Below are 26,633 nucleotides of genomic sequence, written 5' to 3' on the forward strand. Positions count from 1 at the left end.
GAAATGTGTCATTTATTTTGGAACGGACTAAAAAGGAAAGTACCACATTTAATATGAAACGGAGGATTATTAGTTTAAATGCAGTATCAAGATTCAAGACCACCTTGAATCAGTTGGTTCTTCTATTTTTTCATATTAACTCTGTAAAAAAATAAAAAGAGATTAATTTTTAGAAGCACTAACATTTTTGCGAGAAAACCTTGAAATTTTGGAAATTTAGACGACCAATTAGCATAATTTAAAAAGTAGATGGGGCTCATTGTAATTAATTGGAATATAAAACAACAAAAGGAAGTTTTGGAAATCGTAAAAGCAAAATGCAGGTGGTGTTTCCCCCTTACGTACAGGCGCATATTAGTCGGTTGATATTTAATTTGTAGTAACTGCCGAGATGACAGTCCAACGATCCAATTCTCAGAAAAGAAAATTTTCTTTTCACATAATAAAATATAAAAAACGGAATATCAAATCAGAAAAGCATTCCCATTTTCGCCATTTTCGGTATCTGTTAAATCTCCAACAACTGTCCCCTTCATCGCCGTGAACGTCATGGCAAATTCCATCAACCAGCTCTAGTTCCACAAATTTTCGCATTCGCGAATCTTGAGACGATTCTTTGCATTAATTTTTCGCAATTGGCAAATGCATTGTTCTGTACGATTCGGTGATAATAAATTTTTATAAACGTATTTATGCATGTAATGTGTGATTTCTTTGGCGTACGAATGATCTGATTGTTATTGGTGAAAAAAACGGTGTAGTTTTGGTATTGTTTTTGTATCCGAGATTGTTTGATTTGGTGGTGAAGCGGATCGATGGAGGCGATCGAGGAATTGGAACAGCTCGGCGATGCGATGAGGCAAGCGGCTGCTCTGTTAGCTGACGAGGATGTCGATGACGCTGCGGCATCGTCTAAACGGCCTTCAACGTTCCTCAATGCAGTGGCGCTTGGCAATACCGTAAGTTTTCTGTGCAATTACCACGTGATTTGTGATTCTTCTGTATGTTCTGTGATATGTGTGATGTTATTCTTCCCTAGATACAATGCAACATATTTTGGAAGTACTACATACCTAATTTTTCTAGAAAGGATATGTGTTTGTCAACTTGATGTACAAATGCACTTGTTTTGCGTACTTGAGAATGGCGACATCCTATAGTTTGGACATCATAAATATTATACTATCAATGAATTTTAACTGTGACATTTGGTCAGTTACCATTTTTACCAGATTACCAATTAATGCTTATCAAGTAAGTGACCTTGTGTAAATAGTTTTTACGGCGTCAGTGTATAGAACTTAATATCTTATAGTATTTGCACTCACCTGCTCAAGGAACAAGCAGTTACATAATTATCTGACAATGACAAGCTATAATTGTCCAATAAATTTGCGAGCATTTGTCCTTTAGAGCTGGTACCTCTTGTTAAGTAGTATAACAGAGAATCAGAGATAAACAAGACACGCAGAGATTTTTTTCATGATAAGGTGACAGTCAACTTACCTTAAACAAGCAGTTACATAATTAAACAATTGGCTTTAATTGTTTTCCTTTTTTTCACTCTATTTATGTTCATCTGAGTTAGAATGTTGTATAAGAACCAAACATTTGCAGCATGACTGTTGAATCATTCCCAATATTGTGAAATGAATCTTCAGCTTAAGTCTTCATTCACTTCTGTTACTGTGTGGATAATATATCTAATCTTTGACAATTTTTCAGGGTGCTGGTAAATCAGCTGTATTGAATAGTCTTATAGGACATCCTGCTTTGGTTAGTTTCTTCTGCTTAAATTTTTCATTTTAGTTTCAGAGAGTACAAATTAGATTCATATGTAAGATATTGCTGCAACTCTTTGTTTATGTTTCCATTTCTTTTATCTTGATTTGGCCAGCCAACTGGGGAAGGAGGTGCTACTCGTGCTCCTATATGCATTGACCTTAAAAAGGACAGTTCCTTAAGCAGCAAGTCAATTATATTGCAAATTGACAGTAAATCCCAACAAGTCTCTGCAAGTGAGGCCTTTCCCCAGTTATTATAGTACAGTTCTCTATGATTCTATTCTCACTAAAAACTTATAAATAGGGCATACTCTGATCATACTTGTTCACTCTTTGGCCCAACAAAAGGTGCTCTTCGCCATTCTTTACAGGATAGACTAAGCAAAATCTCAAGCAAGAGCCGAGACGAGATATATTTGAAGCTTCGAACTAGTACAGGTGTGTCTTGGGATTGATGTTTACAGCTACTTTTGAAGTGGTATGGATGTTCACTTTGTTGCCGTGTTAACCTAGTAATAATATTCCACACTTTAGTAGGATATTAACCCCAATATCGGTTGACATTATTTTCCTATTGGAGTTTTTCAATCCTAGGATTCTTCCGCTGATATTTGTTGTTGGATTTAGTTGAACTTCAGTATAGTACCTGGTAGTTTCTCTCTGCACTTTAATTGTACTGGAGAAAATCTTTTTCTATTTTTTATTTTTTCCTATATTGTTTATTTATTTGATGTTGGATATCTGAAATTTGGATTGTCTTTTACTGTTGCTTCTCTGTCCAGATTGCATGAGCCAGACTGGTTTTCTGCTTTTCATTGTTGTTTCTGTGGAAAAAATTGTCTGTTTCAACTGTTTTTTTCCTTTTTTCTTGCCGTACAGCTCCTCCATTGAAGTTGGTTGATCTACCTGGAGTGGATAAGGGACATCTTGATGATGCCTTGGTTAGTGCAAAATTGAACATCATGGATTCCAATTATGAAATTCACTTTCTTATAGGAGTTTAAAGGCTGTTCCTTTTTCCTTACAGAGTACATATGTTGCACGCAGTGATGCCATATTACTTGTTGTGATTCCTGCTGCTCTAGCACCAGAAATTTCCTCGTATAAAGCACTTAGAATTGCAAAGGAGCATGATGGAGAATGTGAGTTGCACTATCAAATTTTGTTCTTCAATTATTAGTTTCACTTCTCCCTATCTCAAAATCGCTGAAAGCATATTTCGCTAATGTTTCAGGTACAAGAACTGTAGGTGTTATTAGCAAGGTAGATCAAGCAGCTTCAGATCCAAAAGTTCTTGCAGCTACCCAGGCCCTTTTGTTAAATCAGGGACCACCAAGCACATCCGATATACCATGGGTTGCTTTGATTGGTCAATCTGTTTCTATAGCCTCAGCACAGTCAGGAAATGTAGGCAATGATAATTCGCTAGAAACAGCATGGCGTGCTGAGAGTGAAAGTCTTAAATCCATTTTAACAAAGGCCCCTCAAAGCAAGCTTGGTAGGCTAGCACTAGTGGAGACCCTTGCTCAACAGATCCGTAATCGAATGAAAGTCAGACTTCCGAATCTCCTCTCAGGGTGATGTCCTATTCCATTGTTTTAATTTCCCATACTTGATTTACATTTGGTCAATTAGTTTCAAAAGCAAATGTTTCTGTTTTGTACCAATTTAGTTAACAAAGCAACACATTTCGATGATTTCTTTTTTTACATACTTTAGGCACCACAAATATGTAAATGTTGCAGCAAGTTGCTCACTGTTGTATAGTGCACGAGTTTCTAGTCACCGTCTCCTCCCTTTTAATTAATTTTTCTCATCGGCTACTTGTAAATACTTACATCATTTAATCCTTCCTTTATAACTCCTGCAGGCTCCAGGGAAAATCTCAAGCAGTAAAGGACGAACTAGTAAAGTATGGCGAACAAATGGTTAATAGTTCTGAAGGTACAAAAGCTTTAGCCCTTGAGCTTTGCCGTGAGTTCGAGGATAAGTTTCTCGAACATCTTACAACTGGAGAGGTGAGTCTTGGAGTAGGAAAGAGAATGAAAGCTAATGACAATCTTACAGTTTATAATCATGATAATGCTAAAGTGTTGCTTGAACTGTTTCTGTAAAAACAATTTGGCCAATTTCAAAGTCAATTATCCTTCAAGAAAACAAGTGCTACTATGTCTTATTGGAAGTGAATTCCACTATCTTTATTATTCCCTTCCTTCCAATTTATGTTTCGACTGAGTATCGAGTCTAAGTAAGAAAGAAAGACTTTTGAAGCTTTTGGTCTAAAACAAGCCATATACATTTGTGTGGCTACAAGCCATCTCTTGAAGGGTAAAATGAGAAGTTCAAAGTTAAATAGTTTTTAAATAAGGAAGTATATACTTCTTGGGACAGACTAAAAAAGAAAGTATACCACATAAATGGGACAGAGGGAGTAGTTTTTCCCCTTCTTGTTAGTATATGTTTATCAACAAGCCGGTGGAAAACCTTTCTTTTTCATTTCTTTGATAAGTCAAAATTATTTTATTGATGGAATACCAAGAGGGTGTCAAAATATGTCCAGATTGAGTGCGGTGCATCCATTTTCATCTGTCAAGTTTGCTCAACTACCTATACAAAGGAGAATTCCTACACTGCACAGCAACTGAAAAAACCTTCTCTTGGGTGATTAGCTTTCTAAATATTCTCCTACACCCCCTCATCTTATTCCCTTTAATAGCTCCAGGTAGTATGATTATACCATGAATGATTCCTCCTCCACCCCTCCATATATCACCTTGTTTGCCCTCTCGCCCTATTGGGCTGTCATATCTTTTCTAGGAACTTTTCAACCTCATCCTATTCCTAATCCTATATGGTCTAGCCGAAACTTAACATTCACATGGTTTCCTGGTCATCCTCTCTAAAAGAACGGCTAACATAGCTATCTAATATTTACCAGAGTGGGGGGTACACACCTCCATATAGTCTCATTGCATCATATACCCTTCTAGAAGCTTATCATGCCTCCTTCACCACCAGATACCCTTAGTGGATCTGTCGCTCCCCCTCTTATCTACTTCTACAGGCTTATCACATTAGAGAACCATTAATGGTTTGACATTCCCTAAAACCCTTCTTCATAGAGCCTTTCCTTGAGCAAATCTCTAGAACCATTTCCCCAACATGCTAGAGGTGGACAAGCTCTGAATCCCAGCCTCCTTTCCGCAATAAGGATCTTTATCCTTTCCACTCTACCAATTGAATTTTCTTTTTCTCCTCCTTAACTTTCCACAAAATTGTCTCTCATCATCTTTTTACAATCCGGGCATAGTTAGAGGCATATTAACTAAGGACATGTAATAATGTTAGAGAGGGTAGACTTCATAATGTTATATCCCCTCCTATTGACAAAGGCGACCTCCTTTATCCACCTGGTTTTTTCTAAATTTCTTGATTACTGGTTGCCACAGCATTCTATTTTTATCTCCCCAAGAGGCATCCTCGACTGTGAAATTGGAAAATTAGCCACCTTGCAGCCATGAATTCATACGCCAGGCTATGGCTTGAAATCTTAACTTTGTTCAGTTTTTCCGAAGTCTCCTTTCTGTAGTTAACCAGGTCTAAAATTTGGAACAAGTTGTTTTCTGGCTCATGAAGCATACCGTGAATTTCATTATGACATGAGTGCAACTTTCTGTTTCATTCGAGTTTTAAGGTGAAAAACAAGGTAAATGGTTGGTTGGGGTGGAGGAGATTCACACTCAAATTATTATAGAAATTTCTTTGTTAGAACTATCAAAAAAGGGGATTTCCTTGTTCTATATATTCAGTTGCTCAACAAATTGAAAATAACGAATTTATTGCGATTGAGTCATATTACAGGGGTGTTTAATGTTATTTACCCTAAAATAAATTTGAAAGGAGGATTCTGAGATTCTGATGCTCTTTAGTCAGTATTGTAATGGTACGTTTTATGATAATGCATGTGCGTTTAGTTGATGTTCATTTCAGGATTTATCTACATTGAACTTGCACAATTCCCCAACTTAGAATTTTGAAGTTCCATCTTTCCTTTCTAAAATTCCCCTACTAAGATTGTACTTCACGCTATATTTCAGTATATTGTTGAAGTCTCAATGAAAGATATTAGTCCAATAAAATTATCTACTTCAATTTGTAGTGACTGACAATTATTAACAATAGAGGATGTGAATGAGGAAGAAAGTCTTGTTTCTTATCGTTTTCTTACCAAAGAGGGAGCAAAGGCAGTACAGCATCCCATGAAAGAATAACAGCTAATTTAAGCTAGACAGAAATTAAGAGATAGGCAAATACTAAAGAAAAAGCACCTCTATGGGGAACAAAAAAATTTTGTTTACCCTTGCTTGAAACCGATGAGTGAGCAAGACCGCTTCATTGCTAAAATTTGCCGTACTCTTTTCTTGAGTTTGAGGTGTGTTTATCGCTTTAAACATGCACATTTTTGGTTGCTGGAGAAAATTCATTTTCTGTTTCAGTTCATGTTTTTTAGCAAATAAATTCTTCCACCCTATAATTTAAGAACTCATGTCGTGGATTCTCCCTTACAAAATTCAAAAGCTTCTTTCTGCTTGCTTTTAAGTCCCCCAAATTCTTCACTCAGATTTTGAATATAGCAAAAGGCGTATCTTTAACTCGTAAAATCATTTGGTATAATTCCTAGCTGTTTTGGTATAGGGTTAGCATGTGTAAAAGAGTTTGTCTCTATTTCATTTAAGTGATTTCGTGCTTTTGTAGATTCTTTTCACATTGTTGTTCATCAGAACCTCTAGGTTTTTTATGCCAATATGAGATATATGACTAGATCTTTGTGCACAACAGAATTTAGCCACTTCACCTTTTCCTGTTTCATTTTTTCCTTTATCATTTTAACCTAGAGGCCCCTCTGGCAAGTGGGATCAGTGATTGGTATACAGAACTATGTGCTACTTAGTTGTTATTTTGGCTAAAAATGTATTTTCTTTGGATACATACATACTGCTTGTGCACTAATTCTGTAGGGTGGTGGTTGGAAAGTAATTGCAAGTTTTGAAGGCAAATTCCCTGATAGAATTAAGCAGCTTCCTTTGGATAGACACTTTGAGTTAAAAAATGTGAAGAGGGTATGTTTCTTACTCCATCATGGCTACAGTCAAGTGCATATTACCTCTTCAATAAATACATCCTTACTCTTCATCTTTTCAAGTGACCCTTTCATGTTAATTGAAGGTTGTGCTAGAAGCAGATGGCTATCAACCTTACCTTATTTCTCCTGAAAAAGGGTTAAGGTCTCTAATAAAGGGTGTATTGGAGCTGGCTAAAGAACCTTCAACACTTTGTGTCGAAGAGGTGATCCCTATCCAATATTATATGCTTTAATCAAGGGAGTTATTTGTTTTTGCTTGACCTTTTCGGTCGTTTTCATTGTATCTCACTTCCCCTCTTCTCCAACTAGTTTCTTATTGAGTCATAGTGGTTGTTATCACTTTCCCCACTTATTGGCAATCACCAATAGGGAAAACATGTAGAAAATCTTCTTGCAACTTTTATGTCTTTTTCCTGGCTGCATGCAACACCTCAAGTATTATCCCCTTCCCTTTATGGTCCTTTAGCTTCTTTGCTCGTGGATCTCAATAATTTGGTTAACTGGGAAAAATGAAATTTTTTGATATCATGATGGACATCATAGCCATCATGAACCTTGGCGTAACTGGTAAAGTTGCTGCCATGTGACCAGGAGGTCATGGGTTCAAGCCGTGGAAACAGCCTCTTGCATATATGCAGAGTAAGGCTGCGTACAATAGACCCTTGTAGTCCGGCCCTTCCCCGGACCCCGCGCATAGCGGGAGCTTGGTGCACCGGGCTGCCCATGATGGACATCATAGCTCCTGCAAACATGATACTATTAAGGGAACAGTTGTGGTTAGTAGGACCTGTTGACAGTCACTGTCTGCAGCTCATTATATCCTTCCATTGTTTCATTAGGTGATTTTTTGGTAATATTAATTTACTCCTGTCAACTTGTTAATCGGAATATATGCAATTTTGGCCCTATACAATTGTGCATTTTGATTTTTTTCTTCTCCTTCAAATAGCCTGGCTGGCCTTTGGTAATACACTCATGCAAAATGAACCCAAGTTAATTGCTACATTTATCTGTGACTAAGACAGTTATGTTAATCAGAAATTATGCAATGGCACTATACAATTGTCTTGCAGAAGTATCTTGTTTTTGTTCTTCTCCTTTCAATAGCTTGGCTGGCCTTTGGCAATACTCTCATGCAAAATGAACCCAAGCTAATTGCAACATTTATCTGCCACCTGAGACAGTTAATGAGAATTATGCTTCCTTGAACTTCCTCTTTCTACATTCTAAGCTGCTTTAAAATTTTGGTAGGTGCACCGAGTACTTGTTGATATTGTCTCAAAAGCTGCTAATTCAACACCAGGTCTTGGAAAGTATCCTCCTTTTAAGCAAGAGGTGACCATTAAGTGGATCTGTTGTTTTACAAGTTGAATCTTGTGATTTTCTTGGCTTCTTATGGAAATAATTCATTTTAGGTAATTGCAATTGCGACTGCTGCTTTGGATAATTTTAGAACTGAAGCGAAGAATATGGTTATTGCCCTTGTTGACATGGAGCGGGTGTATGTTCCCCCACAACACTTTATCCGTTTGGTGCAAAGGCGGTATGCTCATAATCTAGCTCCTTTCATTGGTCTCCTTCCGATGTATTGTTATCACATTTTGGTTTGTATTTTCTTCTGTTAGCTCTGTATGTAAAGTTTGCCAGCAGTAATCTGGTTTATGTCAAAATATTTAATAATTGTATTTCCAAAATATTGTAGTGTGAGACAAATCAAGCACAGCCTTATCTACAGGTTTTACTAAATTGCAACCTGTTATTGTCGGTTAATTTGTTCTAGTGTATTTGTAAAGCTAGTGGACATTGAGCTTAACTCAACCTCAAAAGGCTCATGAGATGAGAATAGTCCAAGATTATATAAGGAGATAACAACATATGCTCAATTAATATGAGACTCTAAACCTATGCTCAATTAATATGAGACTCTAAACCTATGCTCAATTAATTAATATGAGACTCTAACACACTCCCGCACTTCCTGGCTGGACATTTGGAGCGTGAACATAATACAAGATCTAACATCACAACAATAGGGATCTGTCTGACTTTGATACCATGTAAAGAAAATAGACCTAAGGCCTAACTCAACCTCAAAAGCTAGCCTATGAGGTGAGGATTGTCCAAGAAAATATAAGGAAACAACAACATATATCCTCAACTAACGTTGGACTGCAACAATATTTTCGCTGCAAATCTTCCAAGAAAATGATTATTTCAGTTCTAGTGCTGTTTTTATTTCAAGGATAATTGTTTTCCTTCTATTTTCCTCGGGTAATTCTTTTTTTCCTCTAGGCTGATGACCAAAATACATAGTTGGGTTAGCTTGGTAAATGACTATGGACGAGCCACACTTTTTATAGATACTTTTGACGCTGTCTTGGTGTGCTATGAAAGAAACAGTTTTTCCTTTAGTCCAACAGGAAAAAAAAATCCAATTGTAAACCATATTAAATTTGCTTCCCGTGGATTAGGGAACCCTTTCCATGCAGTTGAGACAAGGCTACCATAATATCCCTGTATCATTGATTTTTGGATTCTTATTCATTTTCTTCTCTTTTTGGTGGATATGGTCGGGGTTCCTTAATCCATGAGATGATACTACTTATTCATGAGATAAGTGGGTAAGGTAGTGAATTTCTATTCGTCTTAACTGCAGCGGCGCAATGACCCAAACCTGCACAGATTTAAGACTTTAAGTTACTTGCTGAGAAGAGAAGCAAAATAGTTTATGCAGACCACATAAAGTGGTTAAATAGAACAGCTTGAACAGGAGTTCTCTTGTGCTTCCAAGAGTATTTAATCTCAAGTGCAGTTGACCTTTTTATGTTTATTATCATCATGAGGATACCGTCACTTTATCTGATAAAAATAAAATAAAACATCATTGATGTGCTGTTTCACATTGATGTTATCTCATCTTTAAAAATTGCTTTGAGACACAAACTGATTATGAAAGAAAAGAAATGTTAGAACGCTCATACTTTTACTGGGAGCTCCCTGTGAATAACCAAAAGAGGAACAAAAATGAGAAATCAAGGACTACGTTTTTGGAAAATACTGGGAGTGAGATGTTTGTTCTTTTTATGATGCATTTTCATTTTTCTCTGATGCTTCTGTCCTTAACTTCCTTGTTCCCAATTATTTGCTGTTTGGTGAATGCTACATTTTTGGTTTCTCCAGGATGGATAGGCAGCGGCGAGAGGACGACCTGAAGAACCGACCCTCCAAGAAGGCAGCAGAGGCAGAGCAATCTATATCGAATAGGGTAGGCCAATCTTTCCAATGAGTACAGTGTACTGATTGCCCGAGCTCTTTACCTTCTGCTGTCCTGAAGCGTTGGAACTTCTTGGATTTTCTCATTTATTTCTCTTTTTCCTTCCATGGCTATTTGAGTTGAAAACCTCTCCTAATTGCAACTAGTTTCTTATATAGGCATCCAGTTCCCAAACTGGAGGTGAACAAAGTGGTGGAAAGTCAGCGAAGGATAAATCAGTTCAGCAAGATAAGGATTCACAAGAAGGACCAGTCCTGAAGACTGCAGGACCCGATGGGGAAATCACAGCAGGTTTAACTTACTGAGTTTGTCTCCAATTTTTGTTGATCCAATACAAGATAACTAAGCTGATTTTTTTTGGAACCAAAGTGCTAGTTTTGTTTGTGTTCACACATAATTTTCCTGTACATGCAGGGTTTCTACTAAAGAAAAGTGATAAAAAAAGTGGCTGGAGCAAGCGATGGTTTGTTTTAAATGAGAAGACTGGAAAGGTCAGTATTGAAGCTTTTTAAGCCATTGTAACATCAGCTGGTGATAATCCATTACTTTACTTGAACTAATTTTATGTATGTGATCCTTTTATAGCATTTCCTGTCAACATTTAATGTTGTAACTTACCAGTTATTTTAGAGCAATAGTGGAGTCAATTGCTCATGGTAGAAAGGAAAAGTAGAAGTACAATACTTCCGAGTTATACTGCAAGTTAATGTCTTATTTGTGACAACTGAGGCTTGCTCAGTTGGTAAAGCACCTTCACCCACAACCGTTAGGTCCTGGGTTCGAGTCACGCTGGAGGGGAAGTGTGGAAACACTATAGATCCTCCTAAATTGGGAGGGAATTTTAAAAAAAGAAAAAAGAAAGTCTTATTTGTAGTTGCTTAATTTCGATTAAGCGGTGAAATGATGTTGCTGTTTGTATACCAAACCAAATGATTAGATTCTCTTCAGCTGTATTTGGGCATATTTAAATGGAAAATCTACTTTTCCGAAGGATTTCTTTTCTCTTTCTAAATCTTTCCAATTTTCCAAATTCAAAATTCATAAAATGTTTTGTTCGAAAACCCTAGAAGAAAACTTATATGTCCAAACTCAAACTTCAATAGGAAGAATTTGGAAGATGAACCATTCCCAAGTAGGGTATTATCTGTGCAGTAAGAGTGCGAACAGAGAAAAGCTGGAAGACTTTACCTGGACCGTTTAGTTGGACACTAATGTACCTGTGTACTACCAGTTTTAGATCTTCCAATATAAGATGACTCAATATTGTTCTCTTTGGTGGTACCTTTATATATTTCTTATACATGAGATTTGCCCCCCTAAAAATAAAAAGCTAAATTGAGCATGCACTAGTAGTTTAAAGATCTGTACAATATTTGTATCCATGTCTATGTAAGTAGTGGAAGATAAGCAAAAGAAAAAGAAAACAAGTATAATCGAACCCAATGACAAATTATGTGATAGAAAAGAGAACGAAAAGTTGCTCCAGGGATTTGAACATTTTTTATTTTTTTAGAATAGTTAAGAATCATTTTTATTTAGATTAGTGTGTAGTTAACAATAAGCTGATTATAGCTTTTCTTTACTTTTTGGTGAGATGTAGCTTTTCACCCTTTTATTTCATTATATAGGATGTATACTAGATGGCTATGTACAAGGCAATATCATCGATTTAAGTACTATTTATGTGCAAGTTAGAATGTTATTTTGGATATTTGTGCCTCATGAAGTAAATCAAAACTAAAACATTCTGTAAAATATACTCCTATGAGATATCATACTAATTAGTTCGCGCCACTGTCTCATAGCTTTTAGTTATTACTGTCTCATAGCTTTTAGTTATGCTTTTGCAGCTTGGATATACCAAGAAGCAAGAAGAGCGGCATTTCCATGGTGTAATTACGTTGGAGGTACCAAACTGCCAATTGGTGTTTTTGAGATCTGAGTGCTTTTGATACCTAACATTCAATTTTGGACAAGTAATTTGCATTCGTCTCTTTTATAGCTTTATTAGAAAGCCTTTAGTGAGTTCATTTTGTTTATTCAAATTGTTTCTCTGTTAAGCTTTCTGGGTAAGCCTTGACAATTAGGTGGTCGCCTTAATTGGGGGTTTTTAAATACCGAAAGTGTTTTCCAGCTGTTTTGACACTTGTGCACCGCTTCTCGTTTTCATTTGGCACATAGATATGTTTTCTGGCTTCACTTTGTTTCATCTAGATTGTTTCTTTCCATGTTAAAGTTTATGCAACAAACTACAAAAACCTATTACACGGCTCTTGCTATAACTGTTTGGGCATGTTATGCTTCATGGTTGTGTACATTATTGAAGGATTTTTTCCTTTTTATGCTCTCTTATGGCCCAGAAAGGTTGTCTTTAGTTGTGAGAAGAAAAAAAGATTACTTTACGAAAGTTTTTGTGCACTACATGTACAGTAGTGTTAGATCTAGGAGCCACAGCATGTGCATATCAAATATTGCTAGAGTCACCTGGCATATCAAAGTCAAGAAAATGAGATGAGCCCCCTCTAGAGATATATGAGTAACATTTAGGGTCTGCACCTGTTTAAGCATCAAGTCTTATGCGAACATTGCTTCTTTGAATAGTAGATTGAGACACCCCTATAGAATTTCCCGAGCAGTAATAAAATTTCACATTAACTTACAGCTGCAAAAATGGGTTTGATCATAGAGTCCAGGTATCTTCTACGAAGTCAGGTATAAGAAAATTCAAGGGCCAAACATTGAAGTTCACAACTCTCAAGCTTATGAATTAAAATCGTCGGACCTATTAGCCTAGTGGTGCTGCACTTGTCATAACTTTATATACATCTCTCTGCTTTTCTTTCTGGAAATTGCATCTATTATTTACTGTCATCTACATTTCAAGATTGAATATTATAGTTGTATTTTTGTCTTTTTAATCATGTGCAAGAGAATCCATAAATATTGATTTGAAACTCATGTCTGCTGGTGTTAGAGCTATCAAGTGAATCCTACTCAAAGGAAGAATCTGAAGAGAAAATAGATAGTCGTTTCCTTTCCGTGTATAGATTGCAGGGAATGAGTTCAAATTTTTTATTGTTGACTTGGTTTGTCGTGGTCATTCGCTTGCTGATATATGGATTATTTACCTCATCCTATTAATGACTTGGTGCTGTTTATCCCTGGGTTTGGTATCTACAATATTCCTTAGTTTGTATGGAGTCTCAACTTAGTTAATTTACTATCAGCAAGACAAAAATCTGTCAATCTAGTATGACCCATCCAAAGTCCCCTAGGTGATTTAAATATCTCGGCGCTCCAGGTAGAATTAGCAAGTCTTTACGGAACTATAGCTAAAAGTGTCATTGATTTGCTTTTCTTTTTTCCCTTATAATTTAGTTAGAGAGATGGGTTGGGTGGTAAAGGAAAAAATAATAAAAGGTCAAATGCAAGAGAGTCAATGAACTGTGTGGCCACCTAACAGCTTAAGTTGTTCGAGAGTGAACACTTTTATATACTACTTAATTTTTTATATACGTCATGCTCCTCACGTGGGGGTCTTGGTGCAAGCATGTAAAGATATTTTGTTGACAGTGGGATTTTTGAATCTAGGATGCTATTTTGGTACTATGTTGAAGTATACGACCACCTGTTGTAAAAGTTTAAATTATTAGCAAAGAAACAATTCTATTTTGTTATTTTAGATCTTCGACAAGGGCTAAAAGACAATTCATGTGCCAGTTTTAGCAGTCAATAAAGTATATCCATACAGGTCATATGGTCCTTATTGACATGACATGGGGGTGTAATAGTCATTGCTGATGCGGTGTGTTCTTTGATGGGTCACCTATGAATCTATGATCTCACTTGGCAAATGTAGTTTCATGTATATCTATGCGGTTTATGTTCTTTGATTCCTAGGGTACCAGTAGTTGAATGAGCTTTCTATCTAATTACCTGCCAGTGTTGCAACAATTTTCAAAACTGCTTTAAGCATAGTTAAGGGAGAAATGCCCAATAAACATCTCATTATTATTTTGATTTTTCGATTCCTTAGGATAGTGGAAATACTTGAAGCAAAATTCAATTCTGGTCACAGAAGTAATTCTTGGTACATATTCACCGAGAATTCTGAACATGATGCACTGGTCACCACATTTCGTGACCTTTCACTTTGGGACATGGGGAGCAGAGAAGAGACGATTTAACTGTGCATGAAAAGGTTAAATTGAAAGACCATAAATGACCCAAATCAGTATTTCTTCATGCTAGATATTGCATTCTATCTATTGGTATTCCTTAAAAACTTACAGTGGATGGCTGCATTTTTACATGGGTTTTGGGTCTATTAGAGAAGCTATACCTGTATTTGGCTTCGGTTCTGATTGTTGTTTTCAAATTTCATGAAGAAATATAAATTGTTGTACCGAGTTTGTGGAGCTTATCAAGTAACATCAATCAATAACTTTACCTCAATACAAAATTAGTCTGGGATGGTTATATGAATCTTCTGTATTCATTTCGCTCTATTTGACCTCATTTTATTCCAATACTAAATAACCTGTCTTTTAAGGAAAATTAGAGGTTCTCTAAAGCTAGAAGTTTTCTAAATCTCACACTTATCCTCATTAACAACAATTAAGCCTTCATTCCAAGTAGATGGTATCACTTGTATGATCTTTTTGCTTCCATTGTATCTGTTCTTAGCTAAGACCATTTTGAAAGATTGTAGGCCGTCTGAAACAATTTCCCCATTCCCTTAGCACCTTCAATTATCATAATGCTGCACCTACGGACCTACTCATATGGAGATTTATGTGGGAAATGTCCAAAAACTTCATCTTCTGTGTGTGCTGCTTGCATTCAGTTGAATATGATAATTTGTAATCTTGTCCAATCTTGTACGAGGGACTGGCTGCATATCCATCTTAATATTAACATTTCTATTACATTCATCTTGTGGATATGTTGCGCCTTTAGTTTATCGTGTAACATGCTATCCAAAACTTTCAGGAATGTAATCTTGAAGAGGTTTCTGAAGAAGATGAAGGATCATCGAAAAGTTTAAAAGACAAAAAGGCAAATGGACCTGATGGAGGAAAAGGACCTAGTCTATTGTTCAAATTAACAAGCAGGGTTCAATACAAGACTGTTCTTAAAGGTGGTGCATTCCTACACTCTTTGTAAGGGGATTATATGGTTTCTTCTTTCATTTTTTACAACTAAATTATGCTATATTGCAGCCCAAAGTGCTGTTATTTTGAAGGCAGAAAGTTTGGCTGAGAAGAATGAATGGATAAACAAATTGAAAAATGTCATAAGTTCTAAAGGAGGTCAGGTTATTGCTGATTCTGGTCCACCTGTGAGGCAAAGTTTATCTGAGGGGTCACTTGTAAGTAGCAAAATACGGTTATACTCACATAAATTCTTTTGCTGGTTCGGCCTATAATTGTTCGTTCAATTTACTTCAGCAGAAAAAAACTTCTTCACTTCATTACCACCATTGTTTTCAAATGTTTTTACTGCACAGCTGATTTTTAGTGCCAAAAGCATTCTTCTTGTTTTACCTATAAGGAATCTCTTCAAAATTTGACTTCTTGGTTTGAGATCATTTAATTTGTACGCCAGCATTTTATAGAATATTTCTCTTTCCACAATCTCTGTTTTCAAATATGTTACATGTCAAATGCTTGGATCATTTTCTATTTAGGACACGATGACTAGGAAGCCTGCGGATCCAGAAGAAGAACTCCGTTGGATGGCTCAAGAAGTACGTGGTTATGTTGAAGCTGTTCTCAACAGCCTTGCTGCTAATGTACCGAAGGTCAGTTTAATGCCACTGTTATGCCCTTCATTTTTGTTCCCCATACCCTGTTTAACTTTAGCTGGTTTTTCAGGCAGTTGTTCTTTGCCAAGTAGAAAAGGCCAGAGAGGATATGCTTAATAAGTTGTACAGTTCTGTCAGGTTAGCAGCAGCTGTATTTCCTTTTGAGGAATAATGGATATATATACTGAGGATGTTTTATATAAGAAACCAATCTCACAAATTTTACTTCTACTTGAAACTAATCAATCCAGAATATCTCTGGCATATGAAAAGTGTCATGCATACAACCTTGTGGTCTTCACAAAATTTTCTTTATTGTTTATCATCTTTGCTTCTTTCTAATTGTCTTCTGACTATCATCTACGTATCAAAATTTGACTGTAGTGCGCAAAGTAGAACAAGGATCGAAGAGCTACTCCTCGAAGACCAGAATGTGAAGCGTAGGAGGGAGCACTATCAGAAACAATCCTCTCTTCTTGCTAAGGTCACTCAGCAGCTTAGTGTTCATGATAGTCGAGCAGCTGCTGTGTCTAGCTACTCAGATAGTGATGGAGCTGGTATTTGGCAAATCCTTTGATAGCTTTTTAGTTGAAGCCTTAATCTTCAATTCTTTTACAGTTTTCCATCATTTTAATGTTGCCATCTTAAAGTATCAAAACGAACTCCTGTGGTAAAATATACGGCCTCCATAAAAATAAAAATAAAAATGAATTCCTGACATAGCACATGTATTCTCATATGAGTTGAATGACTGCTCTCAAATACGGCAACATAGTATTGCTGATGCAAAATATAAAGAAACATGAAATTCCAATGATGTGCCATCTGGTGAACTATGTTGGATATCAATGCCTAGACCATGATTTAGAGTGCATTTACCTACTAGGACATTTGCTGAAGTTATACGGAATTAAAGTGGTTGACACTTGCCCGTAGAAACTTAAGAAAGTATATTATTAAGATTATGCCCTAGAAGACGGATAAAATTTTAGTTCCACGGGACCACAATTCAATAAAAGATAGGTCTAGTGAACCTGGGACACAAACCTTAGTCAATGCCGCAAGCTGATGTAGCTGACTTCTAATTTTGCGGGCTTTTAAATAACAAATGCAGAAGAAATGCAGTGAAGTATTTAGATTTTAGACTTTTTATAATGTGAAAGTTAACATGGTTGAAGCATCATTAATTTGCAAACTTGTCAATGAATAAGCAGCATAAGAGAAATAGCTGAAACTTAGAGAGCCTTGAACTTATTGTTTATGATCCTTTTATTAACAATCAATACACATGAAGTGCATTCTACAAACTTAGTTTATCACCAACATTCTATTATATTGACATCTGCAGAAAGCACCCCAAGATCTGGAGGACAGTCATCAGGTGATGATTGGAGATCCGCATTTGATGCTGCGAATGGCGCCCAAAATGGTGATGCAGGGTCTAGAAGTCGACGAACACCTAGCCGGCTGCCACCTGCACCTCCTGGTTCTGGATTTAGATCCTAGGCATTTGATTCATATTCTTGGCAGCTGCGGAGGTTTTGGTTCTGCTCTCTTCTTGGACTCTTGAGGTGCTCGGATTTTGTCACGAGATCTTTGTATACATAGCTTTTACATTTTTAGGTAAAGTTTAGCTATTGGTCCAGCGGCCTCCCTTCTCACCAAAGAAAAAGTTTTCCAGATGCTGCTTGATCCTAACTACACATAGCTTTCAAATTTAGGAATTTCAGGACAATTTTCATGTATAATCTTGTTGGGTGGGTGGGTATCTCTACTGTTGGTTGAGCTTCAGCTGGGCTTAAGTTTTGACAAGGTTGCTTGCGAAAGTTGGTGAAACAATTCTGCCGTAGATAATACCTTGATTTATAACCTTATTTGATGCTATCAGATTGCAGTTGCATCCTTAGATTTGACCTTTAGCTTGAAACTTTCCACACCTTTCTCCAGCATTGTTGATCAAACTTCAGGATATAAGTTTTGAAGTGAGATTTTTTGTCACAGTTCTATAATTGAATCATTATATTCTTCTCCTTCCATAGCTTTTTTAATGATTTGCCCATGTTTTGAGCGGTTGCAACTTGTTCCTGCTGTGCTGGATCATCTCGTCTCTTGGTCTCAAGTTGGGGTGCAGACAAAGATATTCCCAGAAACTTTTATTTATATACGACTAAAGGAAGTGTTTAATACATGAAGACATGGCCACTTTGTGGTGCTTTTATAATTGGTAGTTGTATTTAAGCACAAGTAACCAGGAAAGAAAAACTCAAAAAAATGTTAAATACTTAGGCAAATTAACCTCAAAATGCGCTGTCATCTCTTTAATACTGATCTTTTCATAAATGAATACGGTAATAATTCATCTCTTAAACGCCTAAACAAGATAAACAATAAGTAGAACTTATGGTACGTGTATGACTAAGGTCCTGAAGAACTATTCTACAAAGGATGAACATTGATCATTTTTCTGTACATGGCTAAGATTCTTACAGCATTCTGATTGGATATTTACAGTTTCTCCAAATTTAGTCTTCGAATATTGGTGAATATGCTGCAGAACAGCTTGAATTGATCTTTTCTGTCCTTAGAAGATGATTATGCTACTCTGACTGGTGAATTATAATTTTTGAGAACCTTTCAACAGGGACCAGCTGGCGATTATAAACGTTGAATGTTAAACACGTAATCAACTCCATACATTCTCCTTGAAGGGACCATCATCCTGTAATAACTTCATAACAAGTTTAACCTGTAGGAAAATGCAAGCAGACAGATTAGTGAGAACTCCCCAAAGTTGCAGCATCCATATTGAAGTGGTTCCATCTTCAAAAATTTGGAGATAATCTTGAAAACAACCACAACAACACAACGAGCCAGTGAAATCCCATTAGTGGGGTCTGGGAAGGTTAGTGTGTATGCAGACCGGAGATAATCTTGAAAAGCAACTTAAAATCTTTATTTCATCAGCACATAAAGATAGTGTTTAACTGATTATGTAGAGAAATTTGTATAACAATCTAAACAAGGCTACGGCTGGAGGAATTTTTGGAGGGGAAGGAACACAACAAAAACAAACTTGTTCAGACTGACGGGGAGAGTCCATTAAAGAGTACCCACAAGGATCTGTTGTGAGACTCTTTCATCTGATATATATTCCCAGGATTATATGACCAAGGGAAGAGAAACTAATTATAGGAGTTCCCCAGAGAAACGCATATTGACCACTAAATTTTTACCCGTCAACCACGATAAAGTAGTGTTTTGTAATTGATTTACGGACTCATATCTTGATGAAGAGCTTCACTGCCTTGGGACTGCAGCAGAGCTCTTTATGTAGTCCTTCAAATCCAAACTTGGCAGATTTATCTGGACGATACCTTCTCTGTGAAAGATGACCCAAGATGGTCAGTTCGCATAATATGAGGCAACAAACTGGTCGGAATTATGTAGCACCTATTGGCTTAAAAGGACAGGAAATTATATTGACACTAAGAATGTGCCTTCCAGGCTTCCTGGATCTTCGGTTGGGGAAAGAAGTCTTATACAGCTATGCAATTCTATTTTTCTAAGTTCAAGACAACCTTGTGACCTTGTCATTTAGGTGCTTCTGCTCATAAAATATGTCCTCATCTATTATGTGAAGATAAGTTTTTATTTTCTAAGTTTCCTTTGAGAAGAAAAATTCTCTCTAGGAAAAGGTAGCTATCATCTGAAAGGCTTTTCATTGGGAAGAATAATCACCTGAGCAGATTCTCGTACCAAGAAATCATCAAAGACTCGCCTAAAATCCTCATCTAGAACATAGTGACAGCTGTAAGTAGTCACTGGCATATATCCCCTCTGAATTTTGTGTTCACCCTGAGCACCAGCCTCTACTGTGCCAAGATTAAGTTCAATTGCCGCTTCTATGGCCTGAGAAGCAGATCAAGAGAAATTAGATATCAATTTTCAAGCAGAAAACATTTAAGACTTAGAGGAGCCTGATTTACTTCTGAACCACTACAAGCTAATTCTTGAAACATACGAGTTTCTGCAATCAATACTGCAATCAAACTGAAATTCTACACTATGAAAAACACAACTAGCTATCTCTGTGGATAATGTTGTCATAAGTTAAGAAAACCTGCACGCAGCAAGACACATTCTTTTCTTTCTTCTAATTGATGGTTCAAAATACCTGGTAATAACATGCTTCAAAATGCAAATTCGCATAGTAGGCTCCTGGAAGACATCCCCATAGTCGTCCATACAAGGTATCTCCTCCAATAAGATTAAGGGCTGCAGCTACAAGCTCATCACCTTCTTCAGCAACAATAAGCAGTACATTGTCACCCATCCTTGCACCCATTTGATGAAAAAAATCTCTCGTTAAATAAGCAGTACCCCACCTAAAGAGACAGCGAATGCACATTAGATAATGCACGTACTAAAATACAGCTGTAAAGTACACCAAGTAGAATAATTTAGCTGACTAAAGTTTAGTTAAGATAGTACTTATTGTCCAAAGAAAGAACTCCTACTTGTTGTCGGTTGTATTTCTGTAGAACTTATAAAACGTGTCCCAATGGCTAGCCTGTCAGTACAATAGACAAACATGAAATGAGAATTTCAATCTTATTCACAGATATAATTGTAGCTGCACGTGACAGGGGGTTCATGTGTTTTTTTTTTTTTTTTTTGCGACGCGACAGGGGGTTCATATGCCTTAAAGCAAGAAATCAGCCGTTCACATAAAAACCATAATTAGGTTTGGGGGGGGGGGGGGTGAGTTGGGGTGGAGGGAGTCCAGCTGTAAAGGGCCTCACTTGTTCACAATGTGATTTAAAAGTGCCGAGCAGATTACACCAGGCCATCACAGGAAGATAGGGATAAATGATATGCACACAATATTTAATCCTTTAGGCAAAGGATAATAGTAGATGACATGATCATAATCAGGTAATTTATCCCAACGAAAAGAATAAGTAAAAACATTAACATATGAACAGATCAGGTTAGTAAAGGTACTGCTCCTTTTTTTTCTTTTGAGTATTTGCACAACTAGTCTATTTATGTTTAGAAAATAAAATTTAAACACCAGATACTGAAAAGAGAAGCTACAAAAAACAAATAGCTGTTCCAACAAAGTCACCTAAGCTCAAATAACTAATAAAATGGGAAGTCAAAAGCTTCAAAAGCAGACCTTGATTTCATATCCTCTTAAGCGTTTCATGGTCACGTTTTGAGCCGATATCTGAAATAAGAAAGGATCTTATCAGTATTTTGCAAATTTGAAGACATTGAGAAGCGAGAGGAGGTAGAAGCACTATTTAACTAATTATGCAACTAAAAGGAAATATTATACTCCTCTAAGAAAAATCTTGATGTACTAGATAGAAATAAGCAAGAACACAGGATGAAGAAAAGATAGCACTGCAGCAATATGCAACATGCCAATAGCCATGGCAATAAAGCGACGGTGCAGATGCCGCACAACTAAATAAACAATAGTAAAGCCTTGTTTATACAACAGTAATAGATTTGTTCTTGAATTTAAGAGAGTCAATATAAACATGCTCCCAGTAGGATTGAATTAATTTAGATTTAAGACCAAAGTGCTCCAGTCATTTGGTTTTCTGAAGCAGGGAACTTTATATGTTTGTGTACCACAGACGGGTTCTCTGCAATATATACTAACGAACTTCTCTATGATACGAGTTTCAGCATGGGCATGTGTGACTAAAAGGCATGTCTAATTGTTATTATACACCACGTTCACTTTTAATTTAGATCTTTTAGATTCAAATTCTTTTCTTTTTACAGCCTCTTTTAGAGAATCTTCTAGAGCTATTGACTGGACAAGCAATTTTCAAGGAAAAGGAACAACTACTTCTACAAACCTTCTTGCGTTCTTGACGAATGTTCTTCCTCTTACTCTGCTTCAAGTCCATCAAAAACTCATCAAAGCTGAACATTGCAAGAACAAACTTATAACAATCAAGAAGAGAAAAAACTCATTAACATGCTGTAGTGGTAAAATACAAACACATAAAACTGCAGACAAAATTCAAAGGTCTATCTGATGTTCTTCAGATGAAGCAGTTTCAATTACTTTGATGGCTTTTTCTTTTTTGAAGATTAGTGGTGGTGTTCCAGCCAGCTATTACATACCTCGACTAATCCACTGGGTACCTTCTACCTCCCAACCAGCACAAAAACAAGGTATCCCTACCTATCAAGGTTTAGATAGATAAAAATAATTCACCTAGTGTCACCTGTGGGAGATTCAAAACTTGGTTCCCAAGGATGTTACTCCAACCCTGAGATAGCGGCCACCCCCTTCCATTATGCTTTAGATAGAGGTACTACCAGCTCTAAAAGTAAACCCATTTAACCCAATTACCAATAAGGCTTTGCTTATCTCCAATTCTCCATAAGCATCAAGCTACTTCATTCCACACATCAACCACGAGATGAGGCATTCGGAATCTATAGTTCGATAGGATGTAATATGACCAAATGAAATAACACCTCCTACTAAGAAGAAGAAAAAGAATAAACTACAAGCTACAGCTATGTGAAATTCATACCTCTAAATCTCTGAGCAACTTATCTCAAGTAAGAAGTAGATCTACATACTCACCTTTTATAATTACGATTTTTCCAATGATACTGCATTCCAATCCTTTGCAGGAAACCTTTCTCCTCCAGCTTGTGCCACTCATTTGCGGTGGGAAAAGTAATATGTAGAGATGAAACGTTGAACTGTCAAGGTAAATGTCATCACAATACAGGAAAATGGATTACTTTTATGCATAAAAATATAGTGCATCCCAAACTATGATTCTTATAACTCACAAATCTTTATCAAGTCAGACTAGTAGAAATCACATCTTCCATTGAATAAGGATAATAGAAAAGTTGGCTTTAATATGCAGGATCTTCCATAATGAGCAACAATTAATAAAAATAAAAAGAACCAGATAGAGTTTACAACTGGACAATTTTAAAAAAGTATTTACGAAATTCAAAGTATTATGAATTATGTTGAACATAAATAAAAGCATACCTTGACGGCCAAAGCTTTCATTGCAGAGACCAGAATGTCAAAGACTTGATCTCTATTTGACGTGTTACGGACCAAGATCCTTGGGCCAGTAACAGGAGTGAAAGGTACAGAGCACTGCAGCTTCGGATAATAGCTCAAACCATAATTGTAGTAGGTATTTGCCCAAGAATGATCGAACACATATTCACCATAAGAATGGCTGCAGATTTGGATCAGAAGGAGTTAGCCAAGCATGTCATCAGAAACACGTCGAGATATTATCCAATAAAGGAAACAAACTAAAAGCATGGTCCACAAATAGCATGGCAGATGTTGAACCTTTTGAGATAGAGGGGAACAACACCTAAGATATTATTATTTTCATCCTTAGCAATGATGTGTTGTGGCATCCAGCCAGTTCCCTGAGAAAGAATATAAGTTTTTCTTCCATCAAAAAAGGTAATAACAATGACAGAGGCAGCAGTAAACAGATGATCATGAAGATAGAAAAGACACTTAACTAGTTACTTTCAAGAATTGGTGAAATGGGAGTTAGTAGCTGTCCCAACAATAGTATTGGCAGATATTGAAAGAATGGTATGCAACATTCATAATTACCCCCAAAACATTTGCGGATACCAACAGAGAATAAACAAGCAAAACCAGGAACATTCATTGTAATAGATAATAGGATGCAAACAAACAAAACCAGCTGTTAAATTAATAAAAACTAGCACGCAAAGACAGCGAGAGAAGAGAAATAATGGCAGGCGTACTTCTTTTAACCATGCAACAAAATAAACAATCAAGCAAAGGATTCTAAGCAGAAGTCATCAAAGTGATAGTTTATAACCTCCACCGCAGAGCCAGAGTCCTCTAAGCTCGAAAGGAAACCGTGTGACAGAAAGGGATTAAACTGCTGAGTTCCTGTGGAATCCAGACTGCAGGAATCCCATTCGTCTGGTGAAACTGCTAAGATTGAGGAAACCACAGAAATGGATATCTTTTCGGACGTTGACTTGTCCCCCTGGAAGAAAATAGAAACCCAATTACATTTGAATTAACATCACAAGAAACTGTCACTATAACTTTCCGGTGCGAAACCCCTTCATCCAGAACATAAAGAGGGTAAGGGCAGCGCGGTGCACTAAGCACCCACTATGCGCGGCCGGACCACAAGGGTCTATTGTACGCAGCCTTACCCTGCATTTCTGCAAAAGGTTGTTTCCACGGCTCGAATCCGCGACCTCCTGGTCAAATGGCAGCAACTTTACTAGTTAAGCCAATGCTCCCCTTCAGAACATAAAGAGGATAAAAACATATTTCTTGGTATATATATAAATTGTTGAATCCCCTATACTTAAGTGCATTCAAATTTGTATTTTTTTAAATCCCCGCCGCTGATTAACTACCATAACTTTCAAAAGGAACACGACTTAAATACTATAGTATATCTGTACGTTGTATACTTGATATGTTTGATAATATTAATACTAACAGGTTGTATATACAAAAGAAAAGAAAAAAAAAACCAAAGAAATACTACCTGTGAATCTGCAGCACCTGATAAAGTGAATTGCCCAAGTGAAAGAACATTGTCAGCAGCAGGCTGCACAGTTTTTTTAGAACCCCAAAACAATGCTTTGACTTTAAAAAAGCAAACAGAATTGTTGTGGGTAAACGAGGATTTCCCCTACAAATACAAAGATTGAAGCTGATTTGAATGAATAAAGCAATTTTAAAAATGGAAACCAAGTACTCAATTTCTAAAACCGAAGTGGAAATAACTAGCAGTTGGCAGAGAGAGAAGATTACAAGGTGAAAAGGAAGAATATTTCCTAAAAATGGTGAGGAAGGAGCTGTTGCTGCAATGGCCATAGCTTCCCACGAAGTAGGTGGTGCCCGTTCACGGACTGACTGAGCACTGTTATTATTTTTGCCAAAAAAATATATATAAGAAATAAATTTATTGCGTGAAATTGTAGCCACTAAAGTAGCCAACGTCAATTACAAAGGAAGATGATTGAGGACAAGTGAATATTGCCCGTGTATCATTAAATAGAGTTTTATTGTGTATTTTTACTTTACTTTATGATCTTCTAAATCTTTTTAATTTTTATTTATTTTTAGAAGTGAATAAGCAAGATAAAAGTAGTCTTTTATTTTATTGAACTTATCTATACTATATTAAAAGCACGAAGGCCCTTAGCGGAATGTCGTTCGTCTTTTTTGCTCTCTTAATTGCCCTCTTAAAATATAGTTCACACTATACAAAATAGTCATTTAATTATTTTCCTAAAATTGAGTTATTTAAAATCAACTAAAATTATGGCTATTAAATCTTTCTTTATTTGAATAATGTAGGAACTCCTAATATTTAGGAAATTAAAATTATTGAGTAAAATTATACTTACAAAAATACTTTCCTTAGCAATAATTTTGCAAAGTAAACTATGTTAAAAGTTGAACTTTTACGTTAATTATTTAAAACACGTAATATTAACCATATTAAAAGTTATATTAGATGTTAAACTCTTTGCATTATATGAGACTTATTAGATCAGCTAATATTGCTTTTTTGTGATTTTTTTAACGTGACTATTTTTTAGGAGTTTGAAATTTAAGAATATTTTGATCATTAACGCTTTCTTTATTTGAACTAAGTAAAAACTACTAATATGTAGCAACTCAAAATATATGTAAATCCCTAGCCCAACATTTTGAACTTCATAATATTTCTAAAATGTACTACTTACCAAGTTGCCACATTCATATTAACCGCTCAATTTTCTCTTCCTCTTCTAATTTCATAATGCTTATGAATGTTCTTTATAATGTTTGGTGATGAAAAGTTAATGATGTAAAGGTTAAACCTCAAGGTCTTTGAAATTGCATCCTTCCCAAACTCATGAAAGAAAATAACGAATAAGAAAATTTGTCCAAAAAGAATTAACTAACATAACTCTAAAGTTACATGATAATTTTACTATCAATAATAATCTTGAACTTATAGTAAAAAATATTTCAAAGTTTAAACGAGAAATAACGAGACGTGGTCGATAAGAGTCAATAGCACTAATAATTTCGAAAATATAACTGTCCAAAGTAAAATATTAGATCGATATTTTACCCTTTGAAAAGAGAGATTTTTTTTCAAAATCGTATATTTATGCATATAGGATACACGCACAAAGCGCGTACCGTAAGACTAGTAAATGAAAACAAGATTCTATTCTTGAAGAATTTTCGTTCTTCGCATTTTGTGTTACAAACAATTTTGTTACAACCTTTTTACAAAATTAAATAAGTGTTGTCCAGTCTTGGTTTGTTGCTGATTAAACAAATAAAAAATAAAAACTCAAAACAAAGAACTAGTATGTTTTTTCTTTAAACACAAGCAAGGTTCATATCGAGATACCAAAAACTCTGTCGATAAAAGCTTTTACCTTTTAATCCCCATTTTACTATTTATCTGTTGAAAAAGAATTAATTTTATTTCCAGAAAGAATATCCGCAAAATATGACAGTTTTCCAATATTATACTTATAATTTGTCAAAAAGAGCTCTTGTGGTAAACTATACTGCTTCCATAAAAATAAGAA

At 36.1% G+C, this 26,633-nt stretch overlaps 2 protein-coding genes across 2 annotated transcripts; one reads left to right on the forward strand and one right to left on the reverse strand.

Moving 5' to 3' along the window:
• On the forward strand, positions 322 to 18,007 carry LOC109223192 (dynamin-2A). Its single transcript, XM_019387404.1, has 22 exons — positions 322 to 959; positions 1,726 to 1,776; positions 1,898 to 2,018; positions 2,133 to 2,222; positions 2,664 to 2,725; positions 2,812 to 2,926; positions 3,019 to 3,361; positions 3,655 to 3,802; positions 6,803 to 6,904; positions 7,011 to 7,130; positions 8,179 to 8,262; positions 8,343 to 8,470; positions 10,108 to 10,192; positions 10,360 to 10,492; positions 10,616 to 10,692; positions 12,052 to 12,108; positions 15,194 to 15,341; positions 15,424 to 15,572; positions 15,891 to 16,004; positions 16,078 to 16,145; positions 16,392 to 16,564; positions 17,356 to 18,007. The coding sequence occupies exons 1-22, from the start codon at positions 816 to 818 to the stop codon at positions 17,511 to 17,513; spliced, it is 2,670 nt and encodes an 889-aa protein (XP_019242949.1). The 5' UTR covers positions 322 to 815; the 3' UTR covers positions 17,514 to 18,007.
• Positions 18,299 to 24,975, reverse strand: LOC109223199. Its single transcript, XM_019387414.1, has 12 exons — positions 24,847 to 24,975; positions 24,578 to 24,724; positions 23,885 to 24,058; positions 23,371 to 23,453; positions 23,053 to 23,251; positions 22,627 to 22,748; positions 21,884 to 21,950; positions 21,187 to 21,237; positions 20,525 to 20,577; positions 20,182 to 20,392; positions 19,746 to 19,916; positions 18,299 to 18,753 (listed from the first exon to the last, which is right to left on the reverse strand). Exons 1-12 carry the CDS (start codon positions 24,907 to 24,909, stop codon positions 18,691 to 18,693), a joined length of 1,404 nt encoding a protein of 467 aa, XP_019242959.1. The 5' UTR covers positions 24,910 to 24,975; the 3' UTR covers positions 18,299 to 18,690.

Source organism: Nicotiana attenuata, chromosome 1 (genome assembly GCF_001879085.1).
Source record: "Nicotiana attenuata strain UT chromosome 1, NIATTr2, whole genome shotgun sequence".
In the NCBI taxonomy this organism is placed as follows: domain Eukaryota; kingdom Viridiplantae; phylum Streptophyta; class Magnoliopsida; order Solanales; family Solanaceae; genus Nicotiana; species Nicotiana attenuata.